Below are 21,440 nucleotides of genomic sequence, written 5' to 3'. Positions count from 1 at the left end.
TGTACGTGGGCGCGTGTGTATTATTGCTACGTATGAGCGTGAGTCACTCTGTGTCTGCGTGAATAACCATGCACCTGCCCATATGCCCGCATGCGCTTATGTAGATGTGCGCCTTTGCACATGTTTGTATGTGCATCTTGTATGTGCCTGTGTGTATCTGTTTGCACCTGGTTTTCGGTGCCCATCTGCGCGCGTGGGCGCACCTCTCTGGGAACACTTGGAAGCACACGGGGCGCGTGGAGTTGCGTGAATGTGTACGGAACGCGTGTGTGCCTGTCCATCTGAGGTGCATTGGCGTTGCGGGTGCACGCACCTGGCGCACACGGGGATGCACGTACCCATGTTTTGCACACCCACCTTTGTGGTTTCATTTCCGCCCCCCCCCCCCCCCCCCGTGCTTGCGTGTGAACGTCAGGGCAGGGGACGCTCCCCAGCGCGCGCGCGCGCGCGCGCGCGCACGTTTCTGAGGCTGCTTGTGTTTGTGCCTGTGTCTGTGTTGGCCCCCGCGCACGTTCCAAGCCTACGCGCGGGGGTGTGCAATCCCACCCTCGCTAGGGAGCACAGCACACTGCCGTGGGGAGGTGGGTGCTTTGGATATGGCGGCAGAGCCCTGGAGAACAGAAAGAACAGGGCAGCGCTTGGCTGCGGTTTGCCTGCTAGGGGATGCTGAAGAGGGAGGCAGAAGCCGGCCAGGACCGCCCAGCTGCCCCCCTGCGCCCAGCTGGGGTCCAGGAAATGGCCTCCAGGGCTGATGGTGGGGGGGGGGCAGGAGACAGTAGGTGGCCTTGATGAGCGGGCGGAGGGCTCACCCCTACAGGGTCCCCTGCCAGGGGAGGCTCTCAGGAGCTTCTGATCTTTCGGAGGCCAGCCTCCGCCGCCCTGCACCTGCACCCCAGCCTCCGCTCAAGCCGTGGGGGGCTCCGGCGGCCAGGCCGTGGGGTCTGGCTCCTCTTGGCTTTCTCGCCATCCTGCGGCCCCGGCTTCAAGGCCCAGGCTGGGGCTGGGCCGGGGGTCCCCTCCTAGGCAACCAGAGCTGCCTACGAAGGCGAGATGCGCAAATCACCTTCCTCAGGTGGCAGGAACGGAGCCCGCGTGCAGGAAACCAGCACGCGCGCGCCCTCGCTCTCCCTCCCTCCCTCTCACTGTGATCCCTCACCTAAGTCCGGGATGCCCCTCCGCCCACCACCGCGTGCCTCCTTGTGCACCGCTCCCCCCACCCCCGCAACTTACTCACCCCCCCCCCCCTTGTGGCTCCTGCACCCCCGTCCCTGGGGTCACTACTCACCCCAGGTAGAGCTACTCGTCTCTGGAAGTCTTTGGGGGCCTTCTCTCCCCGCTCAGAGGAACCCTCCGGGGCACCACGAGGACCCGCGGGCCCACACGCTGGCCTTTCCTTTCGTCCACGCTGTCATCGCGGGGGTCCACCGGTTGCCCTGCACTGCGGTCCTCTCCACCTGTGGTCACGGCTTGCGGGGCTGTGCCTCTGAAGCTGGAAACGCAGTCACCCCCGCCTCCACCCCACCTGCTGCCCAGAGAGCCCTCTCGCTCCTGAGAAGTAGCTTGCGCTGGCCGGTCCCCCACCCCGTCCCTTCCAGAAAGCCCTGTCCTATAGGTCCTGCTCCTGCCCGGGACCCCTCATGGCTATCACTTTCTGTACAATATTGTGGGCCAGTCCTGCCCTAGGGCCAGCCCAGGGCCCAGAGGAACCCAAGCCAGCCTCACCAGGCTTCACCTCTTAGTGACGTCATTGCCACGTTAGACCAAGCTCTCCTCAAAACGGCTTCCCCCCCACCCCCCGACGCCACGCCCTTTGGATTTCCTGTGCCCTCTCTGCGTGTCCCATCTCCCCTGCTGGCTCTGCTGGCTTTGCCTTTTGATGAACTGAGGGTGGGCCAGGGCGGATGCCCTCCCTGGAAGTGCCCACCGCGTCCACGGGCTCCCGGACTCCCACCCCCAGGTCATTGCCTTCTCAACGCCAGACCCGTCATGTCTGCTGTCACCGTGTCCCCACGGCCCCCCACGGGTCCATCCCACCCCACGTGTCTCCCGCTCAGCGGGTGGTACCCCAGCCCTCGGCTCCCGGGCAGGAAGCTGGGACCTCACCCTTGCCCGATTCTCCTTCCTTACCCTCCACATCCAATCAGTCACCAAGTGTCTCCACTTGGGGTTCATTGAGCTTCTCGGACATACATTTTTTTAAGTCTGGAAACACAGCAGCCACCATTTCCTCCAGTGTTTTTTTCCTGTTCTTTTTCCCCCTTCCTCTTGGACTCCAAATACCAATACATCAGGCTGTTTGGAAACGTCCTACAGCTCACTGATGCTCTTTCCACTAGAAAATTTGTGTGTGTGTGCGGCACCTGGGTGGCTCAGTCGGTTGAGTGTCCAGCTTTTGATTTCGACTCCGGTCTTGATCCCAGGGTCGTGGGCTGGAGCCCTGCATTGGGCTCTGCATTGAGTGCGGAGTCTGCTTAAGATTCTCTCTCTCTCTCTCTCTCTCTCTCTCTCTCTCTCTCTCCCTCTCCCTCTGCCCCTCTCCCCGGCTTCTGCTTTCTCTCTCTCTCTTTTTAATTTTTCGAGGTTTATTTATTTTTGAGAGAGCATGAGTGGGGGAGAGGCAGAGAGAAAGGGGGAGACTGTGAGATCATGACCTGAGCCGAAGTCAGACACTCAATCCACAGAGCCACCCAGGTACCACCCCCTTTCTCTCTTTTTAAAATTGAAAAAAAAAAATTTTTTTTTCTGTTTCATTTTGGATAGTTTTTTCCTGCTATGCTTTCAATCTCCTTAATCTTTTTTTTTTTTAAACATGTTTATTTAGTTTTGAGAGAGACAGAGAGAGAAGAAGAAGAAGCGGGGAGGGGCAGAAAGAGAGGGGGACAGAGGATCTGAACGGGGCTCTGCACTGACAGCAGTCAGCCTGATGCGGGGCTTGAACTCATGAACCTAGAGATCATGACCTGAGCTGAAGTCGGAAGTTCAACCGACTGAACCACCCAGGCGCCTCAACTCACTCATCTTTTCTTCTGTTTTGTCTAATCTGCCATTAATCCCATTCAGTATACCTTTCATCTCAGACATTGTATGTTTCAACTCTTCTAAGTTCAATTGGGATTTTTTTTGATATCTTAATGTCTCTACTTCACATTTTGAAAATATAAAATACAGTTATAAAAACTGTTTTAGAATCCTTCTCTGCTAACTCTAACATCTGTGTCAGTGCTGGGTCAGTTTCAATTGCTTAATTACTCTTTTCTTTACAGATCATTTTTTCGTGCTTCTTTGTATGTCTGGTAATTTTCTCTTTCTTTCTTTCTTTCTTTCTTTCTTTCTTTCTTTCTTTCCTTCCTTCCTTCCTTCTTTCTTTCTTTCTTAATGGGCTTTAACTCACTTTATTTTTCTTGTGTAAAACCATGTGGTGGCCACAGCTGGAGCCTGGGTCTTCTGCACAGAGACTCTGGTGTGGGTCTTCGCAAGCTGGTCAGTGAATTCCTGACAGGGAGACTTGGTGAATACCGTCTCTTTCCAGAGGTCAGGGGCACAGTAGCTGTAGGTCTTGGGAATAGCATCAAAAGTGGCCTTGGTGAACTGGCCAAGGGTGGCAGTGTAGCCCCTGGTGGAGAGGTAGCAGTCGTCAATGCCTCCCATCATCAGTATCGTCTTGGGCACAGGGGCCGAGATAATGCCCCTGCCCCTGGTGTAGGGGATAAGGCGTCCAGCACAGAGTCACAGTGTCTGGTCCCCTTGCATGGGATAGTGTGGGCCTCGCCGATCTTGTTCCCCCAGTAGCTTCACCACATGAGATGGTGGAAAGCTTGTCCAGGACGATGGCCTCATGGAAGGCAGTGGCTACCTCCTTAGAGAACTTAACACCCAGACCTATGTGTCCTTTGTACTCTCCAATGGCAACAAATGCCTTGCACCTGGTCCTCTGGCCAGCCTGGGTCTGCTTTTGCACAGGCATAATTTTCAAAACCTCAAACCTCATCACTTCCTGGGATGTCTCTAGGAAAAAGTCAATGATCTCAGATTCCTTGATGGGCAGGGAGAAGAGAGAGATCTCTTTCAGGGACTTGATCTTCATGATGTCGACCAGTTGGCTCAGCTTGTTGATGGAGATCCACTCCTTGTCCTTGGTGTTTCTTCTGTGAGTTCCGTGGTCCTGGCCCAGCCTTGACCATGGCCATGACTCCGGCCCCACATGTTGCTGCCGAAGCCTCTGTGGAAGCCACAGGCCTGGGCTCTCCAGGCCCTTCCGTGGCACCAGCATCGTTCTCCATTTGGTGTTTTGTCAAAGAAGATGTCTGGTAACTTTCTTTCTTTCTTTTTTATTTTTTTAATGTTTATTTATTTTTGAGAGGGAGAGACAGAGCGCGAGCAAAAGAGGGGCAGAGAGAGAGGGAGACACAGAATTGGAAGCAGGCTCCAGGCTCTGAGCTATCAGCACAGAGCCCGACGTGGGGATTGAACTCACGGACCGTAAGATGATGACCTGAGCCGAAGTAGGCTGCTTAACCGACTGAGCCACTCAGGTGCCCAAATGTCTGGTAATTTTCTGTTGGATACCAGACATTGTGAATGTTGGATATTTTTGTATTCTTATCAGTCTTCTTGAGTTTTGTTCTGGAAAGCAGTAAATTGCTTGGGAACCAATTGATCCGTTTGGGTCTTGCTTGATGATTTGTTAGGTGGGTTTTAGCAATGCTCGGTCTGAGACTAATTCTTCCCCATCTCTGAAGCAACACCCTCCTGAGTGCTCTACCCCCTGCCCCGTGAATGTTGAGTTTACTAGTCTGGCTGTTGGGAACGGGCACTATTCCCATCCCTGTGACGGTACCAGACTATTGTTCTCCCATGGTTCCTTCTTCATTTTTTTTTTTTTATTTTTTAACGTTTTATTTATTTTTGAGACAGGGAGAGACAGAGCATGAACAGGGGAGAGTCAGACAGAGAGAGACACAGAATCTGAAACAGGCTCCAGGCTCTGAGCTGTCAGCACAGAGCCCGACGTGGGGCTCAAACTCACGGACTGAGAGATCATGACCCGAGCCCAAGTTGGCCGCTTAACCGCCTGAGCCACCCAGGTGCCCCTACTTCCTAATAATTCTTAAATCTATTGGCTTCTCTCCCGGCCCCTGTCGTGGCTCCCCAGACCCCATTACCTCCTGCCTGGGATGACCGTGTCCCCTAGGTGGGGCATCCCCGAGGGCGAGACCTTGGCCCCTCATGCTGAGCCCAGCCCAACATATCTGCTGAATGAACGAATACGTGAATGAGTGAATGGATGAATAGAATGGAATCGTGGACAAGGCTCAATAAGGAGGGAGGCCCGGACCGCAGCTCAGGAGACTAGCAGCCATCTCCCAGCCCTGCCCCAACTTGCTGCGTGATTTCACGCCATCACTGGACACAACCCAGTGGTCTCCGAGGTCTCGTCGGGATCTGTCATGACACCGACGCGTGTCCACGGCGTCATGGAATATAGACGTCATGTAGAGGATTACCACTCTGTAGTCCTGCCGAAACCATCCTCCTTGCTTGACTGGTGGGGAATCCGAGGCCCGGTGGAGGGGGGTGGGGGACAGCTGGGCCCCAGAAGGCTCAGTGCATCAGGGACGGAGCCCAGCTGGAGGCCCGTGTGCCTGTGCTCAGTTCTGCCCCTTCTGGGCTTTGGCACAGAATGTGGAGGTAAGGGAGTCCCCGGGGAGGGGGTGGCCTCACGAGCAGGGTGGAGGGCCCCAGGGGCAGGGCCACGACTTCTCTGCGCCTGGCACTTCCCCGTGATGCCGATGCCCAACACAGCAGCAGGGAGGAAGGGAAGGGTCACTCAGAATCGGTCACATATCTAGACTGGGGGGTGGGGGGGTGGGGGGAGGGCGGGGATGACCTGTGGGGAGGCTCAAGGTCAGCCTGAGGTCAGATCCTGTCCAGCTTACTTATTCATTAACCAGGCAGGTCCAGGCACTGAGTTAATGACCAGCACAAGGCTGGGGAGGGAGCAAATTCCTCCCCGGAGGGTGGGCGTGACCTGCAAGGATAGGGGAACCTGTAATGAGCAGTTGGTGGAAAGGCTCTTCATTCATTCATTCGTTCGCTCGTTCGTTCATTCACTCCCTTATCTCCCTGTGCCTGTCAATGAGCAGAACCGTAGAGTGCCGGCTGGTGTGACGACAGAGCAGTGGAGACAAGGACAGCCCAGAGTGGTCAGCGCAGGGGCCTGGGGGAGCACAGAGGAGACCCCCAACTCAGCCAGGTAAAATGGGCTAAGCTGCCTGGAGAACGTGAGGCCGCAGAGGACCCCTGCAGATCTCCTGTGGCTGGACCACATCTGGCGGGTCCTGTGCCCTGTGGAGGGCCCGTCAGCCTCTTGGCCCCACCCCATCCCAGCTCAACTTCTGGAACATTCCCTGCTGTCGGGATGGCACCATCTGAGCTCACCTCTGCCTTTGCTTTCCTTTCACTGAGACACCAGGTTGGGGATTTCCTCCAACGGGCTGGCTGTCCCGCCGCCCCCAGCCCCAGCCCCAGCCCCTGACCCTCGGCGGGGCAGTGCTGGTGGACTGTTGGGTGAGGAGAGGCTGAGGGAGGCCTCAAGTGCAGGCTGAGAAGGGAGCGAGGGGTCCCCACGTGGGGTCCAGTGGGTGCGCGCCTCTGAGGCCGAGGTCCCGTCCAAGGGCAGCAGGCTCCGTGGATGGAAAGGTTCCAAGGGCCATTCGGTGGTCTTGTCCGTGGCCTTGGCGGAGTCTTGCGTGCTAGGACTGGGTGCAGGTGGGAATTGGGGGGGGCGAGGGTGGGGTTCAGCCATGGGAGGGCAAGAAAGGAGGTAGGAGGGGGAGGAGGGGGCTGGAAGGAGGTGGGTTCTCAGGACAGGGAGGAGGGACAGGAAGACGGGAGGGAGGCCGAGCTGGGGACCTCAGCGGTGGGGCGGTGGGTGGGCCAGGGCGTCTCCTGGGAAAGTGGCTGAAGCCTCCACAAGGCTGGGCTTTCCAGAGGACACTCGGGGGGCTTCAACTGTTGGCAGCACTGACCGACCTGGGAGCTCTGTGGGAGGCAGATCCGTGTGGCCCACGGGTGCCCGTCTGTCATCACGGGCGTAGGTCATCGTGTGTGGACTGCAGGTCAACACTCTCAAGCCTCCGGCGTGGCTGGCCCTGTCTTCACCCTGGGAGAAGTCTGAAGGAGGAGAGGGGCCGGCGGTCACCAATGCCCCTCTGCTCCCCAGTTTTCTTACTTGGGAGTGGGACCAGCCTGGGGCAATCTGCAGACAGGGCCCCCCACAGAGGCCACAGCCTCGTCTCAGCCCCATGGCACTCTGGGAGCTGCAGGAAAGCCCCGGATGAAAGTAGCTCTTCTTCCTGAAATGAAACAAAACCCACACTGGGGCCAGTTCACAGCCCCCCCCCCCATCTCCCCGTCTCCCGTCTCGGCCTGTCGGGGCTTGAACACAGAATCCTGGCTCTGGAGCCGCAGCCTCAGTGGGGTGCGCAAGGGGAGGTGTGAGCAGGCGGCAGGTCCCCCCCCCCCCCCCCCCCCCCCCCCCCCCCGCCCAGGGTGGCAGGTAATGGCATCCTACGACCTCAGTCGCTGCCTCCTCCCCCCAGGGCCCTGACGGGTGGGCCGGACATGAGGGTCCCCATCAGGTGGTAGAAGAGCCCCCCTGGGTCTCCTGCTCTGGCCCCAGGGGAGCCGGGGGTGAGCTTGGGGTGATGGCCAGCGGGAGCAGGACGGCCCAGAGGATGGGTGCGGGGTGGGGGGTCAGGATGTAGGCCGGTGCCCCTCCAGCCCAGTCTGGGGCTGCCCCGGCAGCTTGGGGCCGGCCCCCTCCACTCCCAACAAAGACTGGCTGGGAGGAGAGAGCCTGTTTGTTCAGTGCTGGGGCTGGGGCTGGGGCGGGGTGGGGGGGGTGGGGGGGCGGGTATGGGGAAGGGGGGGGCAGGAAGCAGAATTTCAAAGCGGCTTCACCCTTTGTTACCCCTTCCCGGCCCCGCCCCCCACACCCCAGGCTGCACATTCCAGAACCGGAGGGGGTCCTGCCCCGGGAGAAATCCGCTTAACCGAAGGCTCTCGGGTTACAGCCTAGCTGCTCCGGGAGGTGCCGGAACGCCCAGCCCGACATTCCGGATGGCGGGTGTCCGGGTCCACCCCGTCTCCCCACCCTTGGAACCTCTCCAGGCCTCAGGCCCCAGGAGGGAGGGGAAGGAGCTGGAAAGAGGGGCGGGGGGTGGGGGGGGGTGGGGGCTGCAGGCTCACGTAGATGATGGAGAGGTGGGGTCTGGGTTGTGTTTCCAGTAAGGTCAGCCCCGGATCTGACCTCAGACGAGGCTCGCAAGATGCCTCCTGATGTGGACGAGGTGGGCTGGGCTGAGGTGGGCTTTTTTCCTTTCCAAATAGGGCCGACCGCGCTCTATCTTACTGCCCGTACTTCCTTGAGGTGAACTTTACACGGGTTGAAATGATCCAGTTTTGCGTGCACGGCGCCACACTGTCTCACATCGGTGTCACCGCATGACCGCCACCTTGAACGAGATACTGAACGTTCCCAGCCCTCCAGAGGGTTCCCTCGGGCCCCCTCCCCAGGCGAGAACCGGGAGTCTGGCCTCCATGACCATAGACACTCTTGCCCGTCTACACAAACGCACTGGGAGTGTGCGCTCGGGTCCCTCAGCGTGGTATCTCCGAGATCCTTCGCTTCGCTCCAGCTTGTCCTTTTCTCATTGCTCAGTTTATTTCATTGTTTGTCCCTTCTGTCCGTGGCTGTCCCAGTTCGCTTCTGGTCCCAGGCTCTGAGGAAGCTGCTCTGAACATCCAGGGACCTGTCTTCTTGTGGAGGGACTTGATGGGCCGCTTTTCTTTATTCCTCCATTCTGGCCTAGGAGCACACAGAGCCCCAGGGCCTTTGCACTTGCTGTTCCCGCTTCTGAAATTCTTTGTTCTCTGTCCTTGGTGTCACAGCATCCCTTCTCATCCTTCAGGTCACCTTCCCAGAGAGGCCCTGGCCTACCACCTGGTCTGCTAATGTCCCCCGGTCCTTCCTTCTTTGGTTTTGTGGCACTTGTTGCCACGGGCGACCATCTTATCCATGTACTCACTTCCTGGGTGCCAGGCCCCTCCTGGAAGCTTCCTGCTCTCTGAAGGTGGGCACTTCTGCCTTGTGTATCCCAGGGGCCAGCATGGCTTCGAGTAGTGATCAATCAGACACGTGCAGGTGCCTCTGTAGGAAGGTAGGGACTCCCCTGGGGAGTAGGTTCCCCTGCGGAAGTTCCTTGTAGCCATGACCTTTGACCCAGGAGGCCTGCCAAGGAAGGGGTGGGAACCAAGGAGGGGTGGGAGTTGTGTGGGCCACCTCCATACCTTTCTTATCTTTTGGCTAATGGTTTGCCAGCGGTGTGCTGTTGTGCTCGGAGAAGAGGGGAGGAGGGGAGGGTGCGGCAGGAGGCCAGCCTTGCCCCTCACCCCTGCCTCGACCTGAGCTGCTCAGCATTCGACAGTTTTACAATCATAAGGGCAGGAGGAAAGTCTCTCTGCTAAAATGGGAGGTTTGGAAACCACTGCCGGAGGCAACGGGGAGCCATCAAGGGTGTGTAAGGAGGGGAGTGATACCGAAGGAGCCACCGGTTGAGCCTGGGTTGGTAGAAAGAAGGGCTGGACTTCGCCCCGTGTGCCAACAGCCTACCAGGGGCCGGGCTGGGCAACCGCAACCCCTATTTGCAAGGTTGCTTTATGCCTGCGAACGGAGCGGGGAAAGACCCACAAGTCCTCGGAGCTGGGCAAGTTCAGCCAGTTGGGGTCGACAGCGGGGAGCCGCAGAGCCTGCTCCGAACTTGGGGGGGGTCCGCATCCCCACAAAAGCCATTAGTGCTAAAAGCAAACGCGTGGACGTCGCGCCTTCCAACGGGATATGGGGGCCCTGCTCCTGAGCTCTGTCCTGTGGGCTAAAGGGATGGAAGGGGAAAGGCAGGTGCTCACGGTCAGTGGCCAGCTGGTTAGAGGCGAGGACAGGCGAGAAGCAGGTGTCCCAAATGCAAGACAGAGCTGGCTCCCCTCGCACCGCCCTTCCCCAAACCTGCCCCTTCCAGCCCTGGTATAGGGTCCACTCTCCACGAGTTCCTCCTTTCTTTCCCTACTGGGGGGCCACCCAGTGGGGTGCAAAACAGGATAATCTCTCCCTCTGAAGACCCTTAATGTAATCACATCTTTGATGTCCCTGGTGCCTTGTAAGGTAACATTCACAGATTCCAGGCATTATGACCTGGATGTCTTTAGGGGAGATTATTCAGGCCACCCCCATTGCCCTGGCGATTCCAGATACTCTCCTGAGAAACCCTAGTCTGTAGGTTTGTTTATTTAACTGATGGCTGCTCTCTCATGATTCTCTGAGCTTACAGAAATGAGGCACTGTTCAGCATTTATTTAACAAGCCCTCATGAAGCTCCCGCGCGGTGCCGAGCCCTGTTCTGGATGCTGTGAACATTAAGGTGAGGTGGACCCAGCCCTCATGCTCTGAGTCTGGGAAAGAGAGGGAGGGAGAGAGGGAGGGAGAGAGGGAGAGAGAGATCAGGCTCTTGCCTGCTCTCCCCCATCCACCCCACCCTCCCCAGTTCTGGGGCTACCCCAGCTCCAGGGTGGGCCTTGTTTTCTGTAAGCCAGCTCCTTACCAGTTGTTCGGCTCAGGAGTTCTGTTCTAAGCCAACCAGTGCCCAGCATCTCCGGAGACCTGGGCTGCCACGTTCAGAAGGGAGGGACTTTGGACCAATGGCGGTGGGATGCCCTCTCTCCCTCCTGTTGGACTCAAGCAGGTGGCCTCCACTGTTCCCTGGGGATTAAGCTTTTGCTGAAGAACGGACAGCGCCCCCTCCCACCCCCCACCCCACCCCGGGCCACCGGTACGTCTCGTTCTGATGTCCTTACTGCTAATGCCAGCCTGAGTCAGGATGCCTGCTCCTTGCCCCCAGAAGCATCCTCACTGACACCGCCCGCGTGTGGAAAAGCCAGCCAGTTGTCCGGCTGGCCTGCCCTGTGTGACCTTGAGACTGCTCTGATCCCGGCCACCCTCTCCTCCTTGTCACCTCCCGTTTGCCTGGGCGCCATTCCCCAGACGCACCCTCCCCCGCCACTCCCTTTGCTCCAGCCCTTGGGTTCTTTGTCCTACAAGGTGCTGCTCAGCCGGTGTCCCCTTTAGCTTCAGGTTCCCAACCTCCGAGGCTAGAAAAACCATGGAGATAAAGGCTCCCCCACGGGGGCCAGGAACTGCCTAAGGCCTTTGTGACCTCATCCACCACGAAGCAAGTACTGTTATTACCACCCCATTTTACAGACAAGGGGTTAGAGTCCAGACGGGCCGACCCGAGGTCTGCCCGCCTCCAAGCCCATGCTGGAAAGGAACCATCAGCCCTGGCTTTCTTCTTTCGCCCGCGGGATCAGCTTTCGGATCCCCATCCTTGGACAGCCCTTGCCCCTCGGCCCTCCCGTACCCCAGGAGGCTAAGTTTGCTGAGGACAGCGGCTCGGAGAGGAGGACCTCCTCGCCACCTCTTGAAGGGTGAACTTGCAGACAGCACCCGCCACAGCGGCGTGCCGAGAAACGCACCAACACCGGCTGCTGGGGGAGGCCGGCCAGGAGGGGGCTTCGGCCGGGGTGGCCACGGACGGACGCTCCAGCAACAGACTGAGGCAACCGCTCGCCGCCATTCCTGTGTGTATGCCTGCCGCAACCCCAAATCCCGTGTCATCTTGGCCAAGTTGTAAAAGCCGCTCCTTCGGCAACACTTCATTTAATCTGGCGACGGCTAAGATCAAATCGAGTGCTTCCCGGGATCGGAACCCCCTGCTAACCACTCTGTGTCCTTGACCTCGCTGGACTGCAACCTGGAGAGGAGCATGCCTTTACAGTCCTCCTTACACAGAGGGTCAGGGACGGTGGGTGAACCATCCAAGGTCACCCTGCTTGGGAGGGGCAGACACAGGATTAGAACTCAGGCCTTCCGGTCCAGACCAGAGTGTTTCCACTGAACACTCCCATATATTGCTGCCCCCAGGAAACAAGTGGTCCTCAGGAAGCTGGGGGGGGGGGGGATAGGGGGGATGGGGGGTTGGCAGGAGGGGACAGGGAAAAGGGTGTGTAGGGAAGGCCCGGGTTCCAGAGCCTGCTCTGCCCCGTCCCAGGGGGGTGACCCGGCAAGAAGGAATTTGGCTTTTCTGAGCCTCAGTTTCCTAATCTGTAAAATGGGCACTCTAAGTGGTGCCATCCTCACATGATAGTTGCGAGAATAGTAGAGCCTTTTTTTTTTAAATTTTTTGTTTATTTATTTTTGAGAAAGAGAGAGCGAGCATGAGCGGGGGAGGGGCAGGGAGCGAGAGGGAGACACAGCATCCGAAGCAGGCTCCAGGCTCCGAGCTGTCAGCACAGAGCCCGACGCGGGGCTCGAACCCACGAACCGGGAGATCGTGACCTGAGCCGAAGCTGGACGCTTAACCAACTGAGCCACCCAGGCGCCCCCAAAGATGCTTTTAAAAATCATCACTGGTAGCATCTTACTAAGTAAACATCATGAAAGGAACCTGAAGACCTGCCGTATGTCGAGCAGTTATCATGTGCCAGGTAATGTGTGCAGATACTCGTCCTTCACCTGCAAAATGGGTCTCCAGCCCGTGTCCAATAACACAGTGACCTTTGGGTCAGCCGCTCCTTGAGCGCCCCTGCCCTGGAGAGAGCACCGGGTGGGCCACAGTCAGGGAACACCCCTCTCCAAGTATGCTCTGTTTATGGTCATGGGCGGGGAGAACAGAAAGGGGAAGGGCCTTGCTGTTGTGGCGTGTGCTGGGAGCGGGGGGGGGGGGGGGGGGGGGGGGGGGGTGTGCAGGCTGAGTAGGCGCCAGGGGACCTGTGAAGTCCTCAGAGACACCCTGGTCCCAGCCCAGATTGGGTTCCCACCCACCCTCTCCCGGGTTCCTTCCCAGCCCCAGAGTGCTTGTAATGACATGTATTTATAGTTTGTCCAATGTGAGGATCCTCCTCTAGAGTTCACGGCTGCGTCTCCGGGACTGAGCATGCACGTGGCACCTAGTAGGTCTCCATAAATATTTGTCGACTAGACTAATTAGTAAGATGCAAAGGCAGCATCCCTAGGGCTGCGATTTTTTCATCTTTCTGAATCACGTTGAAAAACCCATGAAACCTTTGGGTCCCTCCCCCAACGATGCACGCTAAGCGGAACGTGTAATTTTAGGGATTTCCGGGACCCCTCCACCCCAAGGTCACCCAGAAAGCTCAGCTTAAGATCTCTCGGTCTGGGGAAGGTGGGAGGGGGGTGGTCCCTGAGATCCCAGGGAGCCGGCGGGGAATACCGCACAACAGGCTGGCGAGGAATGGCGTGAATGGGCCTCTTTTCTTGTACTTTCGGCTCTCCGGAAGGAAAAGGAAGCGAGCATGAGGCGATCTGGCGGGAGGGGGAGAGCTCGGGGAACCCAGGGCCGGGAAGAGAGGTCGAAGGGGAGAAGATGCGAGAAGCGGCGAAGAGAAGGGGGCGTGTTGGAGAGGCTCAGCCCCTCGGAGGGACGAGCGGGCGCGCTGCGGGGAACAAAGAGCCAGCGCGCGGCGAGAGGGCGCACAGGCGCCGGGAGGGAGAGGGGCCGAGGCCGGCCGGCCGCCCGGGCTGTCTGATTTTCTGTCAGCCGCCGCTGATTAACGGGCCGCCTTCCAGCTCCGAGCGCGCCGCCCCGCGTTCCTGGCAACCGGGCGCGCGGCTTCCCGGCGGAGGCGGGGCCTGCGGAAAGGTTACATTTGCACAAAGTGCCGCGGCGCAGCCGGCCCGGAGGGGCTGCGGGGCGGGGAGCGGGGAGCGCGGCGCGCGGCGGCCGGGGAGCCGGGCCGGGAGAGAGAAAAGGCTGCGGCGCTCGGCGCTGCCTGGGTAATGGAAAAGCTCCTCTGGGGACCGGGCCGAAAAATATCAGGTTACACGGCCACAGCACACACGGCTTCTCCGAGGGGAGCCTTCGTCCGCCGCGGGGCAGCCTGGCGGAGGGGGCGCCCCTGGTCCGTGCGCCCCAGCTGGAGCGCTCTAGCCGGTGCGCGCCCAACCCTGGCACCCAGCCTGCGCGCTCCAGCCCCCGCGCCCTCTAGCCAGCGCGCCCCAGTCCCTGCGCCCCAGCCGGAGCCCTCTAGCCAGCGCGCCCCAGTCCCTGCGCCCCAGCGGGAGCCCTCTAGCCAGTGCGCCCCAGTCCCTGCGCCCCAGCGGGAGCCCTCTAGCCAGCGCGCCCCAGTCCCTGCGCCCCAGCGGGAGCCCTGGAGCGGGTGGACCCAGCCTCTACGCCTCAGTACCTGCGTCCCCTCCTGTGCGCCCCAGTCCCTGCCCCCCAGCCCGTGCGCTCCAGCAGAGCGGCTCTGATCCCAGCGCCCCAGCCTGTGCTCTTTGGGGCGTCGCCTCGCCTTCACAGCTCCCCTTCCCTGCCTCACAGGGCGGGTGAAAGGGCCCCGTTTCCCCAAATCTGCCCGGGCCTCCCCTCTGACTCCCCCCCCCCCCCTCCCCACGAAGGCCGGGCGGTGTATGGCTGGAGCCAGGTCCCGCCGTGAAGGCTGACCAGATAGGTCGCGGTCGCTCTGAGTGGGAAGGCGGGCTGCCACTGGCATCTGTCCCCGCCTTCCCTCGTGCCTCGCCGCGTCTGCTCAGCTCTCGAAGGACTGGGCTGTTGCCTTCAGCACCCGATTCTGTGGTGTAAACAGTGTCCCTCCGCCTCCCCGCATTGCGTCATTCCCCTGCTCCCAGACCATCTGCGGCTCCCCATTACCGCCTCTACGTTCTGGTTTACACCCTTGGGTCTTGCCCAGCCCCGGGGGGTGGGGTGTGATGTCAAAACTCTCCAGCACCTGCGGTCTCCCCTGCCCGGGTGGGGCTGAGAGTTGAAGGGCTTCTGACGGACACCCCTCTACTCGGCGAGTTTTCTCGCTCTCTTTCCCTCGCTCCTTCTGTCTTTCTCGCTGGAGCTCGTTCTGTCGGGAGACGCTGCATTCATCCTGGCCTTGCACTGGGCCTGGAGGGAGCCCGGGCTGAACCAGCAGCTGAACCAGAATTCTGCTGTGTGTGTCCTTGGACCCCGTTACTCTCTGAACCTCAGTTTGCCCAGCTGTCAAATGGGGACGGAATAAGCAGCCAGGGCCACTCACGGGGCTTGGCTGAGGGATTTAAAGAGACAACTCAGTAGCTCTTGGAAGAGTGCACGGTGGCACCCACACAGCGACATATTTTGTTACTATAAATTAGGGCTATAAAGGAGGCCACAAGTATGTGCATGGCAAGAAAGAATTCCAACGGAAGAACCCTAAGCCAGGGGTTCAGAAGGCAGGATGTTCAGGGCGTATCACGGCCCTCCCCATGCGAACACATCTGAGGAGCCCAAGCATGACTTCCGTGAGGCACACGCACACTTGGACCAACCAAGGTCAAGACTGGCTTTCTCCTTTAACTCGGCCTGGGGAAGGCTGGTTGCTCGGTTCAGAGGGTGGCAATCCTGGAGGGCACCTGGGACAGCATTTTCTCTGAATTATCAAAGCAGCAGGGGACATCTGTTCCTGCCCCCCCCTCCCCCGCAAAGCCTGGCTTCCGTGAGCCCAGCGGTGACAGACCAGGGGAAGGGGCAGACCGTGGAGGGAGGGAGGCCTGTCTTGTGGGGCCTCTCCAGAGATTAATCACGCCCTCGCGGAAGCTTTGGGCCCGTGGGGTCCTGGGTTTCTCAGAAAATGATCCAAGGGCAAATGCAGGAAGAGAGATGGGGGGCAAGAACATCCCGTGCTCATTGCTGCCTGGGTGTTGCTCCTGGGGCTGCAAGAATGGGTTTGCAATCAAAGGGGGGTCCCCGCTCTGCTTCTGAGGTGGTGACTCCCTGTGGGCCCGCGTGGTTGACCCCTGGAGCCTTCAGCCAACCACAAAGTGACGGTTGGCATCGAGTGGTCGCTTAGCAGGTGCCGCGAGCGCGCGGATATGGTCTCCCAGCAATCCTAGGAGGCGAGTATCTGTTCTTTTTACAGAGGAGGAGGCTGAAGGTCAGAGACGCTGGAGAAGCTGGAACCCGAAGCCAGCCTTACGGGACACCAAGGTCTGAACCGAGTTTTAACTAAGTGCCCTGAGCCACTTCCGTTGGTGGGCCCAAGACGCCGGCAGCAAGGGGTGTGTTGGGGTGAAAATCCCAGTCCAGCTGACAGGCTGCCTCTGGCAATGTACCCATTTTACAGATGAGGTAGCGCGGGGTCTACTTTGGAGACTGGCCCAAGGCCGTGTTGCTAAGAAGCGGAGTCCCTAAAAAACAGAAACAAAAACATAGGCAATCTTAGCGGAGGGGAGCTGGAGGGGGTCTTGGAGCTCTTCTAACCTCATTTTCCAGACAGGGAAAATGTGGCCCAAAGACAACCCAGGCCTGGCCACCTCCTTTGCCATCCTCTTGGGCTGCACGGCCCCCCCTCCCAGGGAAGCAACGACCCCCCAAAGCTGTGAGTTCCAAGGAGCATTTGAGAAGAGAGGGAAGGCAGGCTGGGGAGAACAAGGCTGTAAAAGGGATCCGTTCTCCTCCAGAAGCCCAAGAGAGAGCTCCCTTGACCCCCCTGGCCAAAATTTCCTGCTGGAATGCCCCCGGGATGGGGGCAGGAGAGAGCGTGGGGGGAAGAATGCAGCCTGAGTCAGCCAAGGTCACGGCCTTTCTTCTGGGTCCTCCCAAGTCCCAGAGCTGACTTGCCCTCCCTGACCCTCTGGAGGGGAGAGTGGGGGGCAGGGCAGAGGCATGGAGGGGCTCTGGGGCCCTTGGGAGTGAGGACTTTCATTGGTGTCCCTTGAAAATCAGGAGAGAAGAATCTTCCCGCCCCCTTTCTCCCGCCATTTGCTCCGCCCCCCTCCCTCCTCTCCAGCAGCCCAGCCCCTGCAGCCGCACACAGCTTCTCAGCTTTGCACCTGAAAAATGTGGGTGCCATTCCTCTGGGTCCTTCAGTCCAAGAAGTTGGGAGGCCAAGTGTCTGTGACGCTAACAGCAAGCCACCCGGAACCTAACGTTCTTTTTTCTTTTTTTTTAAGTTTATTTATTTATTTATTTATTTTAATTTTTTTTTTCAACGTTTATTTATTTTTGGGACAGAGAGAGACAGAGCATGAACGGGGGAGGGGCAGAGAGAGAGGGAGACACAGAATCGGAAACAGGCTCCAGGCTCTGAGCCATCAGCCCAGAGCCCGACGCGGGGCTCGAACTCACGGACCGCGAGATCGTGACCTGGCTGAAGTCGGACGCTTAACCGACTGCGCCACCCCAGGCGCCCCTAAGTTTATTTATTTATTTTGAGAGAGAAGGTGCAAGCAGGGGAGGAGGAGAGAGAGAGGGAGAGAGAATCCCAAGCAGGCTCCTCACTGTTAGTGCGGAGCCCGATTCGGGGCTCGAACTCATGAACCTTGAGTGAGATCATGACCTGAGCCCAAACCAAGAGTCAGATGTTTAACTGACCGAGCCACCCGGGTGTCCCCCCTGCCCCCTTTCCCAGGAAACTTGCGTTCTTTTTTTTTTTTTTTTTTTAACATATATTTATTTTTGAGAGACAGAGAGACAGAGCACGAGCAGGAGAGGGGCAGAGAGAGAGGGAGACACAGAATCCGGAACAGGCTCCGGGCTCTGAGCTGTCAGCACAGAGCCCGACTCGGGGCTCAAACTCACAAACCGCGAGGTCACGAGCCGAGCCGAAGTCAGACGCCCAACCGACTGAGCCACCCAGGCGCCCCAGGAACCTTGCGTTCTGATTAAGTGAGTCTAACATCCTGTCCTCTTTCGCTTTACCAAGATTTATTAGGCTCCTAGGTGGTGCAGGCAGCCCTGTGCACGGACTGGTGCAGCTGGGAGTAAGAGAGACCCGGGTCCTCGTGGAGCTCCAAGCCAAGGTTTCACCTCTCAGCCTAAGAGTCAAGTGCTGTGAGTCTATGAGAGCCTTACTCACACCAGCCTGGTTCTACAGAGTGATTTTTCTGGAAGGAGGAAGGAGGCCAGAAGGGGTGTGGAGAGAGGCGGGGTCACACAAGGGCACTAATTTTCATGTACACTTTCAGCGAATTTAATCTTCTTGGATCTATCACACCTTTGAATACAAATGTCTTAAAATACCACCGCTAAACAGAATAACAACACTTGTCCCTTTCAGCGGGCAGTTCACCCAAGCATCGCCAGTCCTCTGTGAACGTTAATTAATTAAGCCCCAATTAAATAGTTATCATGGACCGAAAATACATTTACTGCGCACATGCATCTGGCTACTGGTTTACTGATGCGACTTAACCCCTGCGGCCACTGCGCTTGAAATATGTGACCGGAGGGCGTTAGAAAATCGGGTTCTTGGGGGCGCCTGGGTGGCGCAGTCGGTTAAGCGTCCGACTTCAGCCAGGTCACGATCTCACGGTCCATGAGTTCGAGCCCCGCGTCAGGCTCTGGGCTGATGGCTCGGAGCCTGGAGCCTGTTTCCGATTCTGTGTCTCCCTCTCTCTCTGCCCCTCCCCTGTTCATGCTCTGTCTCTCTCTGTCCCAAAAATAAATAAAAAACGTTGAAAAAAAATTTAAAAAAAAAGAAAAAAAAAAAAAAGAAAATCGGGTTCTTGGGGCGCCTGGGTGGCTCGGTCAGTTGAGCGCCTGACTTCAGCTCAGGTCATGATCCACCGGTTCGTGAGTTCGAGCCCCGCGTTGGGCTCTCTGCTGTCAGTGCAGCGCCCGCTTTGGATCCTCTGTCCCCCTCTCTGCCCCCCACTCGTGTTCTCGCACGCGCTCTGTCTCTATGTCTCGAAAAGGAAAAAACGTTAAAAAAAAAAAAAATTAAACTCCGAATTCAGTAATCCCCCGGAGTCTCCTGTCCGGGGGTTTAGGGATCCTCCCCTTTTCTGCCTTCTCCTAGAGGTCATTTCCCCCTGGCAGAAGCACTACTTGGCCAAGTTCGCGGTTGACCTCGGGGTGGAGGGCACGCAGGAGGTGAATCTACTGAGCCAGGGCCTGCTATGCGTCAGGCAGGAGCTGAGCCATCAGTGACCTGAAATTTCTCATCAGCTTTTCCCCGGGGGCCTGGGTGTTGGAAGTCTGAGACTCTCTGGTCCCCCTTGTGCCGAACAGCCCATGGGAGCAGAAGCCCCCCACTCCAGCACTGGGCCCATGTGGCACAAAGAAAAGAAGAGGGAAACACCACCAGCCGGTAGAAAAGGAACCCTGTGGGGGGCGTTTGAGAAGCAGGTGGCAGGAAGGTTTGTGTTGCATAGTGACCACTAATGGGGCATTGGGACAAATGTACATGCCAAGGGGAGTCCTAGGACTGGGTATCTCTCGAGGCTTCTATTTCTTGAAATTTACTGGGACATGTGGCACCTTCGCTTGTATTTGGGTTCCACAAATGATAGAAACCCGGCTGAATTTGCTTAGGAGAAAAGGGGGGGAACTTATGAGCTCACATGAGAAACTGAACAGGGACAGGGGCAGGAATGGAACAGACCTCAGTGAGGACTGGGCCATGAAAGTCAAATTCTTCCAGATCTCTAGATCTTGGGGGAGGTGGAAAGGAGTGATTTTTAATTTTTTTTAAATGTTTATTATTTTTTTTTAAAATTTTTTTTTTCAACATTTATTTTTTTGGGACAGAGAGAGACAAAGCATGAACGGGGGAGGGGCAGAGAGAGAGGGAGACACAGAATCGGAAACAGGCTCCAGGCTCTGAGCCATCAGCCCAGAGCCCGACGCGGGGCCCGAACTCACGGACCGCGAGATCGTGACCTGGCTGAAGTCGGACGCTCAACCGACTGCGCCACCCAGGCACCCCAAATGTTTATTATTTTTGAGAGAGAGAGAGAGAGAGACAGAGAGCAAGCAGGGAAGGAGTAGAGAGAGAGGGAGACACAGAATCAGAAGCAGGCTCCAGGCTCCGAGCTGTCAGCCCAGAGTCCGACGCGGGGCTCGAACTCACAGACCGTGAGATCGTGACCTGAGCTGTAGTCGGCCTCCCGAGCCGCCCGAGTCGGCTGCTTAACCGACTGAGCCACCCAGGTGCCCCGGAAAGGACTGATTTTTAAAACACTGATTTGTTTTCTTTCCTGGCCATTGATTTATTTAGTTCTTTTAAGTAAGCGCTGATCACCTATATTTTTATAGAAATTCCCCACTTTGTATATTTTCATATATAGTAACATAAAGTTGCTCATGGTATTCTCTTAGAAATCTTAAAAGTTCTATGGGGCGCCTGGGTGGCTCAGTCGGTTAAGTGGCCGACTTCAGCTCAGGTCATGATCTTGTGGTTCGTGGGTTCGAGCCCCGTGTCGGGCTCTGTGCTGACAGCTCAGAGCCTGGAGCCTGTTTCGGATTCTGTGTCTCCCTCTCTCTGACCCTCCTCCCCCGTTCATGCTCTGTCTCTCTCTGTCTCAAAAATAAATAAACGTTAAAAAAATTTTTAAAAAGAAATCTTAAAAGTTCTATGGTATCTATAGTTCTACTCTCTTTTCATTCTTAATATTAGATACTTGTGCCTTTATTCTTTCCCTTGATTAATCTTGCTGGGCGTTTGTCTATTTTTATTGTCTTTTCAAAGAACCAGCTTTTGGCTTTGTTGATTATTTTTGTGATTGTTGATTTCCTTTTCATTTATGCTCTTATCTTCACTGTTTACTTCCATTTTTTTTTTAAGGCTTCTTTAGTGAGCTGAAAGCTTTACTCACATAGGCTTAAGTCATGCCTGTTTTAGAGCAGATGCACTAAAGACTATGTATTTCTCTATAAATGTTGGTTCAGTTGCGATCTACAAATTTAATTTTGCATTTATCTTTTTATCCCCCAGTCCCCAATATTTCATAATTCCCATCGTGAGTTCTGTTGATGTCTTTGAGGGGGCTCAGTAAATAACTTCTTTTTTTTTTTTTTTTCAGTAAATAACTTCTTGTTCTCTCTCCTGGATTCTGAATTTTTTTTAATGTTTATTTATTTTTGAGAGAGACAGAGACAGAGACAGAGTGGGAGCAGGGGAGGGGCAGAGAGAGAGGGAGACATAGAATCGGAAGCAAGGCTCCAGGCTCCGAGCTGTCAGCACAGAGCCTGACGCGGGGCTCGAACTCACAAACCGCGAGATCATGACCTGAGCCGATGTCGGACGCTTAACCGACTGAGCCACCCGGGCGCCCCACACAAGTCAATTTTTATAAACAGAGATTCATTCTGTCACAGTTCTGGAGGCTGGAAGTCCAAGATCAAGGAGTCGGCGGGTTTGGTTTCTTCTGAGACCAATCTACTGGGCTGCTCTGTGTGTCCTCACGTGACCTGTCTCCTTCCCACCATCCCTGATGTCTCTGTGTGTCCAGATTTCCTCTGCTTATAAGGACACCAATCAGATGGGAGTAGCGCTCCCCCCCCCCCGCAAAGGTTTTATTTTAACATAATCACTTCTTTAAAGGCTCTGCCTCCAAA

At 57.0% G+C, this 21,440-nt stretch overlaps 1 protein-coding gene across 1 annotated transcript; it reads right to left on the bottom strand.

Annotated features, from left to right (window-relative positions):
* Positions 1–3,387: 3,387 nt before the first annotated feature.
* LOC115499146 (40S ribosomal protein S2-like) lies at positions 3,388–4,270 on the bottom strand. The gene is given in 3 exon segments (XM_032595528.1): positions 3,388–3,716; positions 3,719–3,793; positions 3,796–4,270. Coding segments are annotated over 3 exon segments (879 nt in total).
* Between the last annotated feature and the right edge of the window lie 17,170 nt (positions 4,271–21,440).

The sequence above is a fragment of the Lynx canadensis genome, chromosome D4, assembly GCF_007474595.2.
Source record: "Lynx canadensis isolate LIC74 chromosome D4, mLynCan4.pri.v2, whole genome shotgun sequence".
In the NCBI taxonomy this organism is placed as follows: Eukaryota; Metazoa; Chordata; class Mammalia; order Carnivora; family Felidae; genus Lynx; species Lynx canadensis.
Note: the sequence above shows the minus strand (reverse complement) of the source record. Positions and strands in the feature narration are given on the sequence as shown.